The sequence below is a fragment of the Perca fluviatilis genome, chromosome 9 (assembly GCF_010015445.1).
Source record: "Perca fluviatilis chromosome 9, GENO_Pfluv_1.0, whole genome shotgun sequence".
Lineage (NCBI taxonomy): Eukaryota > Metazoa > Chordata > Actinopteri > Perciformes > Percidae > Perca > Perca fluviatilis.
The window spans coordinates 13,916,380-13,933,691 of record NC_053120.1 but is presented as its reverse complement, the minus strand read 5'-3'; the positions used below and the strand labels follow the sequence as shown (position 1 = coordinate 13,933,691).

Sequence of the window (17,312 nt, the reverse complement as noted above, 5' to 3'; positions counted from 1 at the left end):
GAACTGAATACAAAAACATTATTAATACTAATAAAAGAGTTTGAGATATACTGTATATGTCATATGTGACAACATATTTTGCTAGCAATTTAAGAATTTTGGTGGCCGTTTGAAAAGTTGTAACAAATAAAAGTTTTGTACTATTTACATTAATTCTGATTCTAACCTGTGGACAGGATGCTGTAGCCCTGTCCCTCTTTGGGAAGCTTCATGCCATCTTTGCTCCAGTGGATTGTGGGCACTGGGACGCCAGATGCAGTGCAGGCGATGACCACCGGGGACAGTCTGGTTACAACGAGCTCTGTGGGTTCATCTGCTATAGATGGAGGAACTAGAGGGACATAAGATAGAAAATGTAAGAAAACAATATCTTATCTTGAAATGAAATGTTAAAAATGTTTACAACGAAAGATAAATTCAATCACATAATGACACAACATCAATGAACATAGTGTAAAAAGAATGACCAATTTGTAAACAAATGCTGTGTTACTCACCGTGGACTGTGAGGTTGATGAATCTGGAGTCTTGCCCTGCCTCATTAGAGACCACACATTCATACACTGCTGTATCCTCCACTGTTGGTGCTATAACTACCAGGGAGCCTGATGATAGTAATCTGGGAAAAAAAAGTTAGGATTGAAGAGTAGCTTCACTTTAATGTCCACGCTTTAAAAATGGCAAAATTATTGAGATATATATATATATATTTTGAAACAATGAAACGCTAAAGCAATAAAGCTGTTAATTAATGTGGTCTTAAAGCAACACTATGTAACTTTTACCGCTTCGGTCCCCCTACAGGTTGTCTCATTGGAACTACAGCTGCAGCTAAAAGTTACATAGTGTTGCTTTAAATTCCAGTTTTGTGTTTGTGAGTTTATAGTCTTGAATTAGAACAGAGAGGGAGAAAACCTGGATCAACCTGTACATATTCTCGTTCTGGTCAGTATTGATGACGCGACCATTTTTCATCCAGCTGACGGTGGGTTTGGGTATGCCGGTGGCCTCGCAAGACAGGGTGGTCTGAACGTTGACTGTAACCGTCACATTGGTGCGGCTTTCAGCGATGGAGGGAGAGACTGAAAGATGAGAACCGAGGATCATAAAATTATTGGATGACTGTGTTTGCAGGTGATTGAGATGTATGTGTTTTATAAGCACATATTTACCACCCACCATATACTTGCAGATCCACTCTCTTGTGTTGTGTCCCAGCCTGATTTGTTGCCATACACAGGTAGCGTCCAGTGTCGGTCACCTGAGCAGAGTGGATGTGTAATGACCCATCCTCTGCAAATGTGTACCTGCACACAATTTTACAAACCGGGTAAGGTACAGCACAGAGGAAATGCCCATAATTGAGTTGTGCTAAAATATTAAAATCTACTTTCTAGATTTAATATCCTGGAAATCATTAATACATTATATTAATCAAATAGAACTGCATATGCAATTGTTTTATGATAATGACAGTAATACTCATTTGAGATAAAAACAGCATAATTGTTGTATATGATGTTAATTTACCTTTGATTGTTTCCTGCCAATATGGCACCATGTTTCCTCCAGGTTACGCGAGGTGGTGGCACTCCACTTACAACACACTCAAGCACAGCTGGCTTGTTGATGTGCACTGACACTGTCTGGGAGCCTTCCTTGATAGTTGGGGCCACTGAGGGGACAGGTGACGCATACATATTTGTTTACTAATTTGTAGCTGGGTAATGAATTCAGCTCTACTACTAATTACAGACGGAATTGTTCAGCTCTTTAAGAAAGGATATACAGTACAGTATCTCTATATTTACATTAGTTGTAGACAAAAGATGTAACTGTACCATTGACAGCCAGGTTAAACTGTCGCGTGGTCTTGCCAGCGATGTTGCTGGCCACACAGGTATACTGAGCTTTGTCGCTGAGCTCAGCCATGTTGATCTGTAAGTAACGGCCACTGGACAGAATACGCACACGGGCAGAGGCCTACACAAAAGTAAAAAGATATTTGTAAATACATTTCAGGAGAATTCATAGCATTTTGTGGACAGTTGTTTGTTTGATTTCTGACCTGCAGTCGTTGGCCATCTTTGAGCCAGGTCAGAGTTGGAGGTGGAACGGCATCGGACTTGCACTCCAGAGTCACCTGTCTGTTCTGCAGCACTGACACGTCCTGAGGTGTGCTCTCCCCCGCAATGTTAGGGGGAACTGTTACCGAAAAACCAGAAAGAGACCGGGGCTGACATTGATCTTTATAGCCCAATCTCATCTCACCTTATTATTTATTAACTGTCTAGACAAGTATGAAAAAAGAATACAGTATATAGTTTAAAAACTAAATACAGATTGACTAAATCTAATTACCCTCAAGCCATAGATTGTTTCCACATGTTATGTACACACACACACACACTGCAAAGTGTATTACACATCTGTTACCCACCATGCACTCGAACTAGGAACTCCTTGTCATCATCTCCTGCTGGACTGTGGGCTAAGCAGCTGTATCTGCCTGTATCCTCCAACTGAGTAAAAGTTAAGAAAAGTATAAAGAAAATATGGAAAAAGACTCAATAGCCAAAAATAATCGCCACAATTATGTTATCATATACACTATGTAAAAAAAGTATGGTTTTAAATTTTATAGAAACGTGTTAAATTTCACTGTTACAATCCCTGGTCACTGACCTGTGCCGAAGCCACACGCAGCACTTCTCCTCCCCGGAGGAGGCGCAGACTGTCTGTCTGTGGGAGCGGGCGTCCATCCTTCAGCCAGGTCAAAGAGGGTGTAGGTATACCTGAAGCCTCACAATGAAGCTCTAGTACATTATTAACCACAACAGATACTTCTGCTGGTACACCAGAGCCCTTGATACGTGGAGGGTCTGAATAAGAAAAAAGGAAACAAAACTATATTTATTTTCTCATCCATGAATCAAAAGCAGAAGCTGGAAAATAATTGCTATAATATGCTTTTACTCACCTAGCACTTTCAGGTTAAAGTGGCGGCTTGCTTGACCAGCGGTGTTGTTAGCCACGCAGGTGTAGCGTCCTGTATCATTGACCTGGGCCTGTAAGATTTGCACAGTGGTATTCAGGTTGAGTAATTTGAGGTGGGGGTCAGGAATTAGAGTTACCCCTTCTTTAAGCCAGGACACAGTGGGCATCGGGGTCCCATCAGCAATACACAGCAGAGAAGCCAAGTTTCCTCTGACTACAGTCACATCCTCTGTGCTCCCTGCCCCATCCAGACCGGGTGGGACTGAGGAGAGTAATAAAAGATACAAATGATTATTATTTATTGCTGTGATTTATTCCTCAGATTTTAGAAGCAAGTAATGTTTTCAGACTCACCATGCACATGTAGGTTATAATGTCTGTTGTCCACTCCTGCTCTGTTTGATGCGACGCAGGTATAGGTGCCACTGTCAGACACCTGAGTTCGTGTAATCCTGACAAATGCAAAAGGTACAACATATAAATATCTTAGATTAGATTAGAACCAACAAACCACTGTTTTTAACCCATTTATTGTTAGTAGAGCAGCGAAATCTTTGAAACAGCATATAGTAAACCATGAAACACTTTCTAATGCAACCCATTACAGTGAAATTGTTTTATGCAGGGTGAATTTCCATACTGATTTAATAGTAGGAAAATACAAAATTGCAAAATACAGATAAAGAATTACACCTATATCTCACGCAATGCTTTGCAATAATTGCTGACCAGCATTTTCCCATACACAAGATGCACAAGAAGTTGTTCTTGATGCAGAACCGTGTGTAACATACTCCTCTTGAGCCCTGTCCACTGACCTACCGGAGCACCTGCCCAGCAGAAAGAAGCCGTATTTGGGAGGACACTGGCAGAGGCAGGCCATTTCTCAGCCAGTTGAGCTGGGGCGGAGGAGAGCCTGCAGCAACACACTCAATGTTGACAGAACTGTCCAGAACTGTGGTCAAGTGCTTAACTGTCTCACTGTTGCCGTCTATCACAGGAGGCACTGGAAAAATAAAATGGGAAGCAGGGTCAGTGACATGAAAACAAACTCATCATGCCATCATCGAGGACAACAGTGACTCAGACTGTTTGTACTGGACGATACATGTAGTAAAATGAAATAAACCCACCATACACATTCAGATTGAATATCCTGTCCTCTTCTCCTGCAGTGTTGGTGGCCACACAGGTGTACTTGCCACTATCAGTGGTGTGAGCTCCAGTCACAGTGAGTGTGCTGCCATCTGGACTGATCCTGAACACAAAGGCAGCATTACATCATCATCATGATCATTATAGCATCATTTATCACTGGATTGGCGTACTGTGAAATCCCCATTTTTCTTCTATTTTGTTATTGTTTTGTGTGGCAAGCATTACCTGAGCCCCTCAATCCTCGTATTGTTGATGACTTCCCCATCCTTCAACCACTGGATGGTTGGAGTGGGAGTTCCCCGGGCTCGACAGACCAGCTGGATGGTTTCATTTAGCAGAACTCCCATTTCACTGGGCAGCTCCGATCCAGAGATACTGGGAGGGACTAAGAAAGAATTACTGGTCTTAGTACAATCCTATGAATACCACGAGAAATCATGAAATGGTAAATACAGTACATTTATTTATGATAACATATAACCTTGACAAGCTTGACAGGTTACGGATGATACATAAAGCCTGACAAGAATATGTTGTAATATTCTATGGGGCTTCTCTGGAAACAAAAAAGTTTTTGAATTCCTTTAATTTGAAACTGATCTCTAGAAACGGATAAGACCTTTTTTATAATGACTGAGGCTATGCATATGCATGTACCTTGTATGGTGAGGTGGTAGCTCTTGCGTGTCTTGCCCTCCACGTTGGAAGCCACACACGTGTAAGTGCCGCTGTCAGAAAGCTGTGACCGTGCAATCTGCAGCTTGCTTCCTCCTGAGAAGATGTGCATCTCCAGAGACTCTGAGTTCTCTACAGAAATATAAAGTTCATATGTTTGATATAAATGAAATGACAATGACAAAGCTACTGCACCTAGTATATAAACCCTTACACTTTTCTTCAACCACCTTTACTTTTTTTTTTCCTGTGTAAAATTTGTTGAGAAACAACAGGTAATTTGATTTAGATGTAAGATACAGATGAATCATGAATATCCTTTCCCAGGAGGACAATAACAAATGACAAAACAGTTTTTTTGTAGTTTGTGTGATTAACAAAACACTTGTACAGTGCAGCTCACTTAAATCTAAATGTAGGCGTACCTATGGGTCGTCCATTCTTCAACCAAGTGAGGCTCGGAGGGGGGATTCCAGTAGCATCACAGGCAAAGGTGACTGGGTTACTGATGGTTTCCACAACACTCTCCTCTGCTGGGCCATCAATACTTGGAGGTACTGAAGAAAGAAAGAGATATTATGTTGTAAGTGTTAAGCATGTGTTTTATGAATTTTCACATTTTTCAATAAATTAATATCTATAATAACCTACCATAGATATTCAAGTGGAAGTTCTTGTCCACTTGTCCGGCAACATTGGTGGCCTTACAAACATATTGTCCAGTATCAGATACCTGGAGAAAAGAGGAGACATATAAGGAAGAAAAAAAATGACAACAACAAAAAAACATTAAAAACAACAGCTATCAATATAAAGAAACAGAGCAGACAACATGGCATCCATTCATCTTTTACCTCTGAGCCTTGGATCTCAAGCATCTGTCCCACTGCCAGGATGCGCAGGTTTGCTGATTCTGTCACCACCCTGCCGTTCTTGTACCAGGTGATGGTGGGAGGAGGTACAGCGTTGGACTCACACTCCAGAGTTACTGATTTCCCAACGAGCACATTCACCACAACAGGAGAGTCCCCACTACTGTCCCGGATACTTGGAGGAACTGAGAGGCCGAGGATAGAGGAAAACATTTACAGTAAGTTTATGATGTAATGTCAGGCGCTCAGTGTACAGTACACAAAGTGTGAATGTGGACTAACCGAAAACGGTGAGATAGATATGTTTGTAAGCCTCTCCTGCTGCGTTCATGGCCACACATCTGTACTTTCCTCCATCAGATACTTTTGCTTTCAGAATCTGTAGCGTACGACCACCTGAAGGCACAAATGGACACACAGACACATTCAGAATCTGCTGTTGTTGATAATTTTTATGGCATGCTCATATCCAAATATTATAATTATTCTTTTAATGCAAAATAGCTTCTTGTCGTCACCCACTGCTCAATGTTCGTTCTATTACATGTGACCCAAATTTGCAGTACCTGGCATGATGAGTGCATTGGTGTTGGCCTGAATGGGGCCCCGGTCATTTAGCCAACTCAAGGTGGGAGGAGGGAAACCAGTAGCTTCACAAGAGAGAGACACAAAGTTGTTCACCACCGCAGTCACAGTCTCAGGACTCAGGCCGATAATGGTGGGAGGCACTGAGAGGAAAAAGAAAACATTCAGTATAGCAAATATGCTTTTAATGCTTCATAACGTTTTCCAGTTTTTTCCCAACAGTTAAGTTTAACTGAAAAGCAGTATTTTCAACATAAGAGTACATGCAGATGAATCTTCAGTTTATATTTTTACAAACGTGTTTTTCTATTTTACATGTGACTCACCATGAACATTAAGGTTAAAGGATTTTTCTGCACTTCCAGCCACATTGTCAGCCACACACACATAGCGTCCTGTGTCAGATACCTGAGCAATCAACAACTGAAGGTTGGGAAAGATGGAGAAATATGGAATCCAGTAAGAGCAGAGATCTACTATACATAGACGGAGTATACCATATTTGAGTGATGGAGCATTTTTTCTTTTTAATGGGACAGATATTCCCAATGTGTGTTTGATTTATCTGGACCTTAGAAAGTTGTTCATAAATGTAGACTTTATTGCATGGAATGCATTACATTTTACAAGGGTTTCTATTTTCTGTGGATTTTATAGGGAACTGGTATATGAGAGTAACTTTAACTTGAAATTGTTTAATACAAAAATGGGCTATGGCATTAAACCTGTAGAGAACTTGTGCTTCCTGGTTGTTACCTGAAGTGTTCGCCCATTAGACAGGATTCTATGTGGCCCATCAGAGCTGACTGGCTGGCTGTCCTTAAACCAGGTAATCTTGGGGGCGGGGTTTCCATCCACATCACACTCCAGTTGGGTAGTTTTGTTGACTAACACTGTGACCTCATCAGGCAAATCGCTGTCTATTCCCCGTATGGTTGGGGGCACTGGTGCAGGACAGAAATTCACAATGACAAACTGCTCTAAGTAAAAATACTTTCCCTCCAGCTCTATTAAACTGACTGATACTTCTACCACAAAGAAAAGTGTTTTTACTCACATAACACTCTAACATCATACTGAATGGAGTCTTCTCCTGCTTCGTTGACAGCCACACACGTGTACCTGCCTGAGTCTTCCGCCTGGGATCTGGGAATCTGTAACACTCGCCCACCTGAGAATAACACTGTCAAATGTTAGTATAAACTCATTCTCTGTCTTGCTGCCTCTCTTTCTCTCTGTTTTATTTCTCAACTCACCTGGCAAGATCAGAACTTTGTCATTGGAGGTCAGCAGATGTCCATCTTTGAACCAGGTGAGTGTTGGAGGGGGGACAGCATTGGTCTCACAGTACAGAGAGATGGGATTGTTAAGAATCACATCTCGAACATCCCCTCCTAAGCCTGTGGAAGACGTGGTATCACCAACTCCACCAGGCCTGTTGAAATGAGGTGGAACTGAAAAGGGGAAAAGAAAAAGAGTAAAAATGTTTAAACTCTTCTTTGACCATTTTTGGAAACTTTATTTCAAAGTGTGGTTGGAAACACAATCAAGGCTATGGCTCTGCATTTTTGTCAAAGGATGTTGACTTCAAAATTAATGGTATTATTTAAAAAGCACAAATTATTTTTGCAGTTATTAACGATTTTCAATGTGCAGTTTTTAGTATTACAATAAAAAGTCACAGCTTGAGAATACTCTTTCAGCCCATATAATGCACAAATAGTCTCAGTTAACACATCGGCATCAGTCAACCCAGTTCACCTTGTATATTTACATCAAAGTCCTTCTCATCCTCTCCAGCTACATTAGTGGCTACGCAGGTGTAGCGGCCAGTGTCTGACACCTGAGCATGCTTGATCTGAACAATACGACCGTTGGCTGTTATGGACAAATGGTCATCTGCTCGCAGGATCTGTCGAGGAAAAAAGAAGTTCTAGCATTTACAGTTTATTTTCTTATTTTCTCCCACAATTTCCCTTGGAATCAAATTAGATTTATACCTTTCCGTCCTTGTACCACTGCAGTGCTGGGGTAGGAAATGCCTGAGCTGAACACTCCAGGGTCAGTGTGCTGTTTACTTTGATCTTAACCTCTTTCGGGGACAGTCCTTCCCCTGGGATATCATTCTTATTAATCTGAGGGGGGACTGGAGTCAAGAAACATGTTTTAGATTACATTGACATATTTATATAGGTATGTTTATATCATCACCCTTCATCCAACATCAATCATTTACAGATTGAAAGTCACAAGTTAAATTATTGTTAAAAAAATAATCATCATTATCTGTGATTTTAGTTACATTTACTTGGTTCATGTGAGCATATGCAATAGGCTATGCTGGAACTGAGAATTGCCATATAACAAGCTTTACACTGTACTCTACTTTTCTTTTCTTGTAAAGAAAGATACAGCATGTTTTCAAAGATGCAGGAATCTCACCATAAACCTTGACCTCATAGTGCTTCAGTTTCTCTCCAGCCTCATTAGTGGCCACACAGGTATATCTCCCAGCATCCTCTTCTTTAGCATTGAGAATCTGCAGGGTGCGCCCACCTGTAAAAGCATGGTTGACGAATGACAAAAGATGTACTATACTACTGTATTCTATTCAGTTTGACTATATTGTTATGTGCGTGTGATCTCAAACCTGGAAGGACTCGGACGTTGCGACTGGAGTCAAACGGAGTGCCGTCTTTGAGCCAGGTGATGAGAGCAGGAGGGTAGGACTGGACTTCACACACCAGAGAGGTGGGGCTGCTCAGAGTTACTGTCACCTCTTCTGAATAACCGTCAGGACCTGACCCAGCAATGGTGGGAGAAACTGGCAAAAAAGGAGTAAAGAGCAAAGAAATTAAATCTAGAACATTTCTTAAATTCATCTCAAATAGTCTGATTAATTTTAGAAATGATTAAAAAGAGTTGTGTTTGTACCCAGGACATTGAGGTTGAAGTGCCGACTGCGATCCCCTGCACTATTGGATGCTAGGCAGCTGTACCTGCCGGTGTCTGCAACTTGGGCCCCGGAGATTTGGAGAAAACGGCCGTGAGACAAAACTTGGTGGCGTCTGTCGGGCAACAAGAGCTGTCCATCCTTCAGCCATTTAATCTCTGGTACAGGGTTACCTGGAAAATGATTAGGTGAGGTATCTTTAATGGTCATTTAGTAGTAGTCATTTACACTAAGGGTTGATCAAGAGAATTTACATTAGAAGAACATGTGATTTAGATTTCAATGCAGATATGTATTTATTATGTCAATTACCTGACGCCTCACAGGTGAGAGTAATGTTGTGTTGTTCCTTGACTTTAGTATCCACCACAGTTCCCTCGTCCACAATGCTTGGTGGAACTGTCGAATTAGACTGAAAATCAATTACATGGTTCTCACTGTTTCCCCATTCATTCACAATAAAATACATGCTCATCACATCTCTTGATTGATGTCAAAATCAAACGACCAACAGTATAAATGTAAACAGACTTTTAAATAGTATTTTAATCACTATACTGAAGTTGAAGACATTTTCATTCAATATGATGCCATCTAACAAAATACTAAAATAGGTTTCTAATATCTTTACCGAGGATGTCGAGGTCAAAATTCTTCCTTTCCTCTCCAGCGCTGTTAGACACAATACAGGTGTACCTCCCAGCATCCTCGACTGCAGCATGCATTAGACGCAGGCTCCGGCCCCCTAGAGATTTAACGGGCCAGTTATTGTCATATATTTATTGTTATCATGGAATGTTTTCAAAAGCTATGTCAGCATAAACCTACCCTTTTTTCAGATAAGTAAAACATCCAATGGATGTGAAAACAACACTTTAAAGCCTGTTGAAAGTAAATCACCCGTCTTTGAAAACTGGAATCGATTAACAGAAGGAATTTAGACTCTGAGGCACACAGCTGTTAAAACATTTACAACCCACTTCATGGAGATTTAAAACTAATTGCATCTGTCTTTAAAAATAACTTTGTCTTAACAGGGTTCATGAGAATCTCCTGAGAAAACAAGTGACAAACATTGACACAATGTGAACTCTACAGTGCACTGAATTAACCTCCATAAGATCTAATAAACAATGACATTTGATTGGTTCAAAAAAATAATTGCCACTATCCTGAACAATATATTGTCCTACAAAATGTAAATAAGTCAAATGAGTGAACTTGACAGAGAACGGTACAGATTATTCAGTATAAGTGTTTTAGGTAGTATGCTTAAGTTTAAGGGCCATGGTTTAATTTGGAACCACCCAATACATCTTGTTAAATGTTTAAAAACACAATTCAAAGGAATTGCTCTTGTTTCACAGATCTCCAATCTCTGTCTGGTGAGTTTGGCCCCAGTTGCAATGATCCTATTACATCTTATTACTGATGATGTATTGCAACTGCTTGGCCTTTGAAACCCAGCTCGGAAGCAAAATAGTTCAAGTTACTCCGTTGAAAATTCAGACTATCATTCATATTCTTGGTAGCTTGCACTCCTTGAGTCTGTTCCTTAATGAATGGGACACTAAACTAAGAAAGAATGATATAGATGTATGAAGATATATGACATGATATATAACACGGAGAGTCAAAGCTTATAAAAATTCTATTTGAAATACTGCATATTTTATGAGTTCTGTAACTTGTTATCAAGTCCAGAAAGTCAAAAAGGAACTCACCCGAGAGGACGCGCACTGAGCTCGTAGCTTTGATTGGCCGACCATCCTTCAGCCAGGTGATGGCAGGAAGAGGAATGCCAGACGCCTCACAGCTCAAAGCAACTGGGTTCTTCACTACAACACTCACATTTTCTGGCAGCTGTACCTGACCAATTATAATAGGCGGGACTGAACAAGGAGAGGGAATGAGGGGAAGGGATAGAAAGACAATTTAAGACCTTGAGATGGACCGTAACTCTCCAAACTGAAGAACAAAAAAAGTTAAAGGAAAAAAAAAAAAACTTCAAAAATAATAATTCATAATAATTCATACCATGTACACTGATATCATGCTTGCTGTCAGCCTGTCCCGCCACATTAACAGCGAAACAGGTGTAGCGTCCCGTGTCTGACACCTTAGCATCTTTAATCTGCAACAGCCTTCCCTCGTTCAGGACCTTGGCACCGTGCTGACCGGTGATAGGCCGCCCATCTTTCAGCCATGTTACGGCTGGTCGTGGCACGCCTTCTGCAGAACACTGGAGGGTCACGTCACCTCCTTTTGTCACAGCAACGTCATCGGTGTCGCCCTCGCTGCGTCTAATGGAAGGGCGCACTGAAGTGAGAGAAGCAAGTGAGTTGGTGCACACGCTCTATATCTATAACCATTTGTTGCATAAATACTGTATATACCGTTCTGTCAAACTGTCAGCCACAGTGTAAGTAGATTCAGTTATCTTTATTGTGTTTCAGTAATTGTAAACATTATACAAACAAAGTATTTATAAATGTGTAATTTGTTTTGGCATCCCCTCAGTTTACATCCTGGTCACAAAATACTAGAGAAAAAGGAAATTTTTCACAAATTATTTCCCCTTGTCTATTCAAAGCAGGTTTTAGTGATTTCACCACCTGATTAGACAGTGACAGTGAAATCCCCATAAAAGGCAAAACAACGACAGAATGTCTTTGATCACTCAATGTCACAAATCTGGTGGCACACACGTACCATAAACCTGCAGGCTGTACTCCTTGGAAATGGTGCCGGCTTCGCTGGAGGCCGTGCAGGTGTAGGAGGCTGCGTCTGTCCTCTCAGCGCTGGTGATCTGCAGCTGGCGACCTCCTGACAAAACCCTGAGCCGTTGGTCCGACTTGAGCTCAGAACCTGGTTCACACACGAAAGGTTAGATATGGTGTTCAAACATGTCACCCACAGTATTCAGCGCATCATACAATGTCCATATATGTGTCTTTGTGTCTCTACAAACAAACACACACTAACCGTCCTTCCTCCAGGTAAGGCTGGGGGGTGGTATGCCACTGGACTCACACACCAGAGTGATGAGACTTCCTTCAATCACAATTAGAGGAGACACCTCCTCTGAGCCGCGGATACTGGGAGAAACTGTAATAATGACAGGACACCAAAAGGAGGCGCTCATGTCTTATTCAAGTTATATGCTGGTGCTGGTTAACTGAGGTTAAAAGTGAGTACAATGTAAATAGGTACCTAGAAAATGTTTATATATTATTTTTTTTATTTTTAATATAAACACTGAATATAAGAGCTACGGAATCAACTATGGAATCAAAACCTATAACAGTGACTGTAGAACTTAAACCAAAATTATGCCCAGCCATTGCTGCTATCATAAAACAGGCTTCAGGTCAGTTCACAGTCAACTACAGTATGGTAACAGGCCCATGCAGTCTTCCATAGTGGGTTCAGCTTCATTAGTCCTGTGCATACTAATTTAACAACTTGAATGGTTTACTTTTGTCAGAATCAACAACTTAGCGAACACAACATATTCTTATGGACAGAATAACAAACAAATAGAACCAACAATTAAGATGAACTCACCCCAGACATTGAGGTTGTAGTTCTTCTCCGTTTTGCCGGCAACATTGGTGGCTTCACAGGAATACCTGCCTGAATCCTGCACCTGGGCACTATCGACCTAACAAATAGATACATAGACAAATCATGAGAGATTGGTAACAATAACTGACAAACTCTAAACTCTAAAGCCAATAAACATTTTATTAAAAAAAAGAGGTGAATTGAAAAAGTACAAAGGTTTTAATTAGGAGGAACAACAAAAACATATAACACCTATGTGACTACTTCAAGTTGTCTCAAAACACTATCACATCTTTAAAGATTAAGAAAATAGTTTTAGAATCTCCATCTCTGGCTGTACCTTGAGCAAACTGCCATCCGCTGAGACAGTCAGACCAGGCTTCCTGAAGAGTGGACGGCCATCTTTGCGCCAGGCGAGCGTAGGTGGAGGGATTGCATCGCTCTGGCAGTGCAGCTCAACTGGATGACTGAGCATCACAGTGGCATTCACCTCCTCGCCCTTAATGTTCGGTGGCACTATGGCAGACATGAAGGCAAGCTACTGAAAATGTTTCTCTGACAGATTAAAGAGAATCATTTGTACAAAATGAGACACTTCATGAGGTAAGCATATATATGTATATATATGCACACTATTCACATGCTCTTTTACATCAATTGAACTTGAAAGTTGGCCTACTATACCATTCTAAATGCTGTAAATTCTTCACATTACCTCATTAGCAAAAAGACTGATTGCTTCCTGAGATGCACAGGCTCTGTTAAATTAAGCATCTGGTGCTGTTTAAGTACTTATTCTATCTTGGGCTATGACAGCATCATTAAACCAGTTCAACATTTGTTTGTGGTATTAACAATCAGAGTAGCTTAATTTCCAAGAAAATCATGAAACCTAATTTCCATGGAAATTGCAAACATGCACTGAGATACATAATGACTCAAGAGAAATTCCCACAAGAATGTTTTTGTTCCCCTGTAGAGTTTAGATTCTCTGCCCGAGCCCAAGCCCGAACTAGGGCCGGGCCTTTCATCAAGCATTTGTGTTTTTTTAATCATTACTTTATTAGCCTAATTGGCTGGGGAGAAAGCTATGCCTCTCCAGCTTCCCCCGGTAGCTCTGGGTATATGTCCTGCACTGACTTGAGTGTGAGGTAAACTGTGCTAAATCGTGTCTCCCCCATCTGTAGCACTGTCTTCGATAATTGCGCAACTAGGCCAGATTGTTTCAGATATCTCACGAGTCTTTTAGCAGCAGATATGGTCTCTCCTGTATCCGGCGCGTTGTCGGCCAGTGCGTCGGCATGCAGACCGTGCCCAAGGACAGTAGTGATCGAGACAAGAAAGTCTCCTATATGGTTTCAGGGCTTTGATTATGTTGCTGCCTTGATCTGTTACCCACAGGTAAAAGGAATCGTCAGTTATAACGTACCACGTATTAAAAAAATTTCGGGTTTAAATCGGGCTCAGGCCGCACGGTGGGAAGAAGTAACAAGTTTGTGCAAAAACTCAGGAAATGTCTGGAGGTCTCCACCCCATGTACGACAATGTCTCTATTCTAACAGCAAACTGGACTACTTAAATATAACTCTACTTCTGGTGGCAATTATTATCTGAGCTTCTGTTTATCAGTTTTCATTGAGACAGGACCGTCTCCCTTTTCGGATGAATCTGGTGTGGTCTAGAAAATGACTGCTGGCCAATTTCCCGTGCAATATGGTCATTGGGGAAAGACAGAAACAGGCCCTCGGCTCAGTATTTGGCCAGACACAGGAAGCTGCAGAAGAATGGTAGCAATTATCACAACAAATCTGCCTTTATTTCTCTGGACATGCTCTTTTTGATCTTTCTGAGGAAACACACATCATGTGGATGTTTGTATTCTGCATGCATATGTTCAAACAGACATACAGGGACAGACGTACTTTATATGTAAACTACTACTCCTATTACTTCAGTGACATTAGCTTTGATCAGACTTGTATAACAACTGATCTGCCATCAAGCTCAGCTCTGTGTAGGAAACTGACAAGGTTTATTGAAATGCTAAACTTAGTTAAATTATACTTCCTCTCCATGCACATGTTTAGCTTGAGGACTTTTTCAAATAATGTTTAAGTATTTTAACTCAGGTTTCGTGCTGCATCTGGTGGTGATCTTGCTCATTTCAAAGCATCCCAATTTTAAAAAACAAACAAACACTTCTTCTCTAAGGCCTGACTTTATTTGTAATGTAGTGCAGCATTTTTTAAGTCTTGCTCATTGTGACGATGAAAATGATCTCATTGTTGGCTGATAAAGGGCTCAATCTACGAGCCAGTGAGCAACAAGAGGATGAGCAAAGTGAGCCAAAGGGAAAACCCACCACTGAAAGTCCAAACATAAGATTGAATGGTTGAATGTATGTAAAATCATTAATGTAACAACTCCCGACACATGCTGATTTACTCACCATAAACTCTCAGGTCGTACTCTTTATGCTGTTCTCCTCCGGCGTTGACAGCCACACAGGTGTACCTGCCTGTATCACTAACCAGTGCACTGTTCAGAGACAGCACTCTGCCACCAGACAACACCTGGGGGGGGCAGAAACAGGTCAGAGACCAGATCATAGCACACAGCACACACACAAATACACACAAATATAATCATCACAAAATCTACAGAATAATACCATGACTCTCTGACACGTTTCATTAAACATTTGGCTTATAATGTGTATTTTTAATTTAATTCTTATTAGGGGTGGTACGGTTCACAAAACCCACGGTTCGGTTTGTATCACGGTTTTAGGGTCACGGTTTTCGGTTCTGTACGGTTCTTGTTATTTTTTCTTTTAATCTTTAACACACCAGAAATATACTTCAGTATATTATATATAGCTTAATTATCCACAATGTAGGATACAGTATTAAATATTTATATAGTTATATCATGTAATCATGCACAAACTGAATTTGACTTGACTTTAAGCACATTATTGGGACCATCTCTGACGAAAGCTATGTGAGCTTTTGATACAGCAAGAGGGAAGACATTGCTGATTTCAACAAGCTTTTCATTTATTTGGCAAAAAAAGGAGAATGTGTATTGCCATCTACAGGAACTTATGTGCCTTTTTAGCACATGAAGATTGAAATATTACAGAATATCAATTGAAATAACTTGCATTTATCAAACTGCCAACTTCAGTGTAGCTCTTACAAAAATGTATCCTTGAAAAGAAAAGGAGAGGAACTCTTAAAGCTCCGTCTTTTGAATAAGTCAGAATACGTTAAACATAAAAACAGTTTACATTGTTAGCTAATTTCCTATCCTGGCCTGGGCTGGGACACACAGTCATACGGTTTGATAAAGTAGGGCCCTACTTATTGGACTTATCATTGCACTTACAATAACGAACGTAGCTGTCAGGTCCTCCTGTATACGTCTCATCTCCGGTTTTTTTCCTGCATCCACCGTGTGCGTTTGTGTGTGTGCGCGCGTCAGTCGCGAGGAGAACTGAGCAGCCCCGCCCGCTGCAGAGATGCGACAGGATCTAAACTGCAGCCGCTTCAGCGACTCAGTACATTGATGTTAAAATGTATACAGGTTGGCAGGACAGCCTAAAATATTTTGCACGGTCTTTCGCTGTACGTTTTGTTGGTAACTTGTCCACACCTCTTCTTTCGCGCGAAAGGGAAACACACTGTCTGAGGTCACATACAGGTACCTGACGGGCACGAGGCTACATTGCGCACGCGTCGAACCGTGCGGCACACACACGCTCCGAACCGAGACAAGCGGACCGAGCGGTTCGGATGTTTTTTCATGAACCGTACCACCCCTAATTCTTATCCTTATTTGAGGAGAGATAATGCCACATTTTTACCTCATTATAAAAATCGACATAATGATAGTGATACAAGTTTCGAAAATATGAATACACCTGTATGCCATGTGATACACTTGCCACAGGGCTGCCATCTTTGAGCCATGTGAGGCTGGGCGGAGGAACACCGGTGGCCTCACATTCCAGCCTGGCAGCCTCGTTTACCACAACTGTTACTGTACCACCCCGGCTGGAGATGATTGGAGGCACTGCAAGGAAGGAAATGGAAATTATTGCATAAATTCATGACATATAGTCAGATACAGAAAAATTCTACATTGCTGCTGAAGTTTTAAGAGGTTGTATACGGTGGATAACTGATGTATATCTTAACCCTGTCACTTAGTCATCTCCTAATTATAGAGAAACATTGTTATGATGTCCACACATCAGATTTCATACTATATCAGCCAATCTCAGTTTACTGCATGTCATATAAAAAGACACTCACCGTACACCTGCAGGCTGTGGGATAGCTCAACAACTCCAGCCAGGTTGACCGCTACACATCTGTATATCCCTGCATCAGACAGTTGAGCTCGTTCAATCTCCAGGACCTGGCCACGCTTCAGCATGGTCACCCCAGCGGCACTTGTCAGCGGCCGGCCATCTCTGTACCAAGTGATAGCTGAAACAC

The 17,312-nt window shown here is 41.2% G+C and overlaps 1 protein-coding gene across 1 annotated transcript in view; it reads right to left on the bottom strand.

Annotated features, from left to right (window-relative positions):
* Positions 1-17,312, bottom strand: part of hmcn1 (hemicentin 1) — a 90,946-nt gene that overhangs the window by 14,288 nt on the left and 59,346 nt on the right. Inside the window, exons 38-77 of the mRNA XM_039811693.1 lie at positions 17,127-17,303; positions 16,733-16,884; positions 15,257-15,380; positions 13,148-13,323; positions 12,808-12,904; positions 12,226-12,348; positions 11,953-12,108; positions 11,278-11,559; positions 10,965-11,132; positions 9,872-9,985; positions 9,553-9,639; positions 9,222-9,413; positions 8,938-9,111; positions 8,730-8,843; positions 8,288-8,433; positions 8,049-8,199; positions 7,544-7,741; positions 7,345-7,458; positions 7,044-7,231; positions 6,614-6,710; positions 6,269-6,430; positions 5,985-6,098; positions 5,685-5,887; positions 5,482-5,563; positions 5,256-5,387; positions 4,813-4,962; positions 4,381-4,540; positions 4,131-4,255; positions 3,820-4,003; positions 3,352-3,449; positions 2,981-3,259; positions 2,686-2,882; positions 2,441-2,522; positions 2,069-2,205; positions 1,842-1,983; positions 1,531-1,675; positions 1,180-1,307; positions 926-1,082; positions 498-619; positions 167-331 (exon numbers count right to left, since the gene is read on the bottom strand). Of these exons, the coding sequence (XP_039667627.1) occupies positions 167-331; positions 498-619; positions 926-1,082; positions 1,180-1,307; positions 1,531-1,675; positions 1,842-1,983; positions 2,069-2,205; positions 2,441-2,522; positions 2,686-2,882; positions 2,981-3,259; positions 3,352-3,449; positions 3,820-4,003; positions 4,131-4,255; positions 4,381-4,540; positions 4,813-4,962; positions 5,256-5,387; positions 5,482-5,563; positions 5,685-5,887; positions 5,985-6,098; positions 6,269-6,430; positions 6,614-6,710; positions 7,044-7,231; positions 7,345-7,458; positions 7,544-7,741; positions 8,049-8,199; positions 8,288-8,433; positions 8,730-8,843; positions 8,938-9,111; positions 9,222-9,413; positions 9,553-9,639; positions 9,872-9,985; positions 10,965-11,132; positions 11,278-11,559; positions 11,953-12,108; positions 12,226-12,348; positions 12,808-12,904; positions 13,148-13,323; positions 15,257-15,380; positions 16,733-16,884; positions 17,127-17,303 (5,994 nt within the window). The remainder of the gene's footprint in view (positions 1-166; positions 332-497; positions 620-925; positions 1,083-1,179; positions 1,308-1,530; positions 1,676-1,841; positions 1,984-2,068; positions 2,206-2,440; positions 2,523-2,685; positions 2,883-2,980; positions 3,260-3,351; positions 3,450-3,819; positions 4,004-4,130; positions 4,256-4,380; positions 4,541-4,812; positions 4,963-5,255; positions 5,388-5,481; positions 5,564-5,684; positions 5,888-5,984; positions 6,099-6,268; positions 6,431-6,613; positions 6,711-7,043; positions 7,232-7,344; positions 7,459-7,543; positions 7,742-8,048; positions 8,200-8,287; positions 8,434-8,729; positions 8,844-8,937; positions 9,112-9,221; positions 9,414-9,552; positions 9,640-9,871; positions 9,986-10,964; positions 11,133-11,277; positions 11,560-11,952; positions 12,109-12,225; positions 12,349-12,807; positions 12,905-13,147; positions 13,324-15,256; positions 15,381-16,732; positions 16,885-17,126; positions 17,304-17,312) is intronic.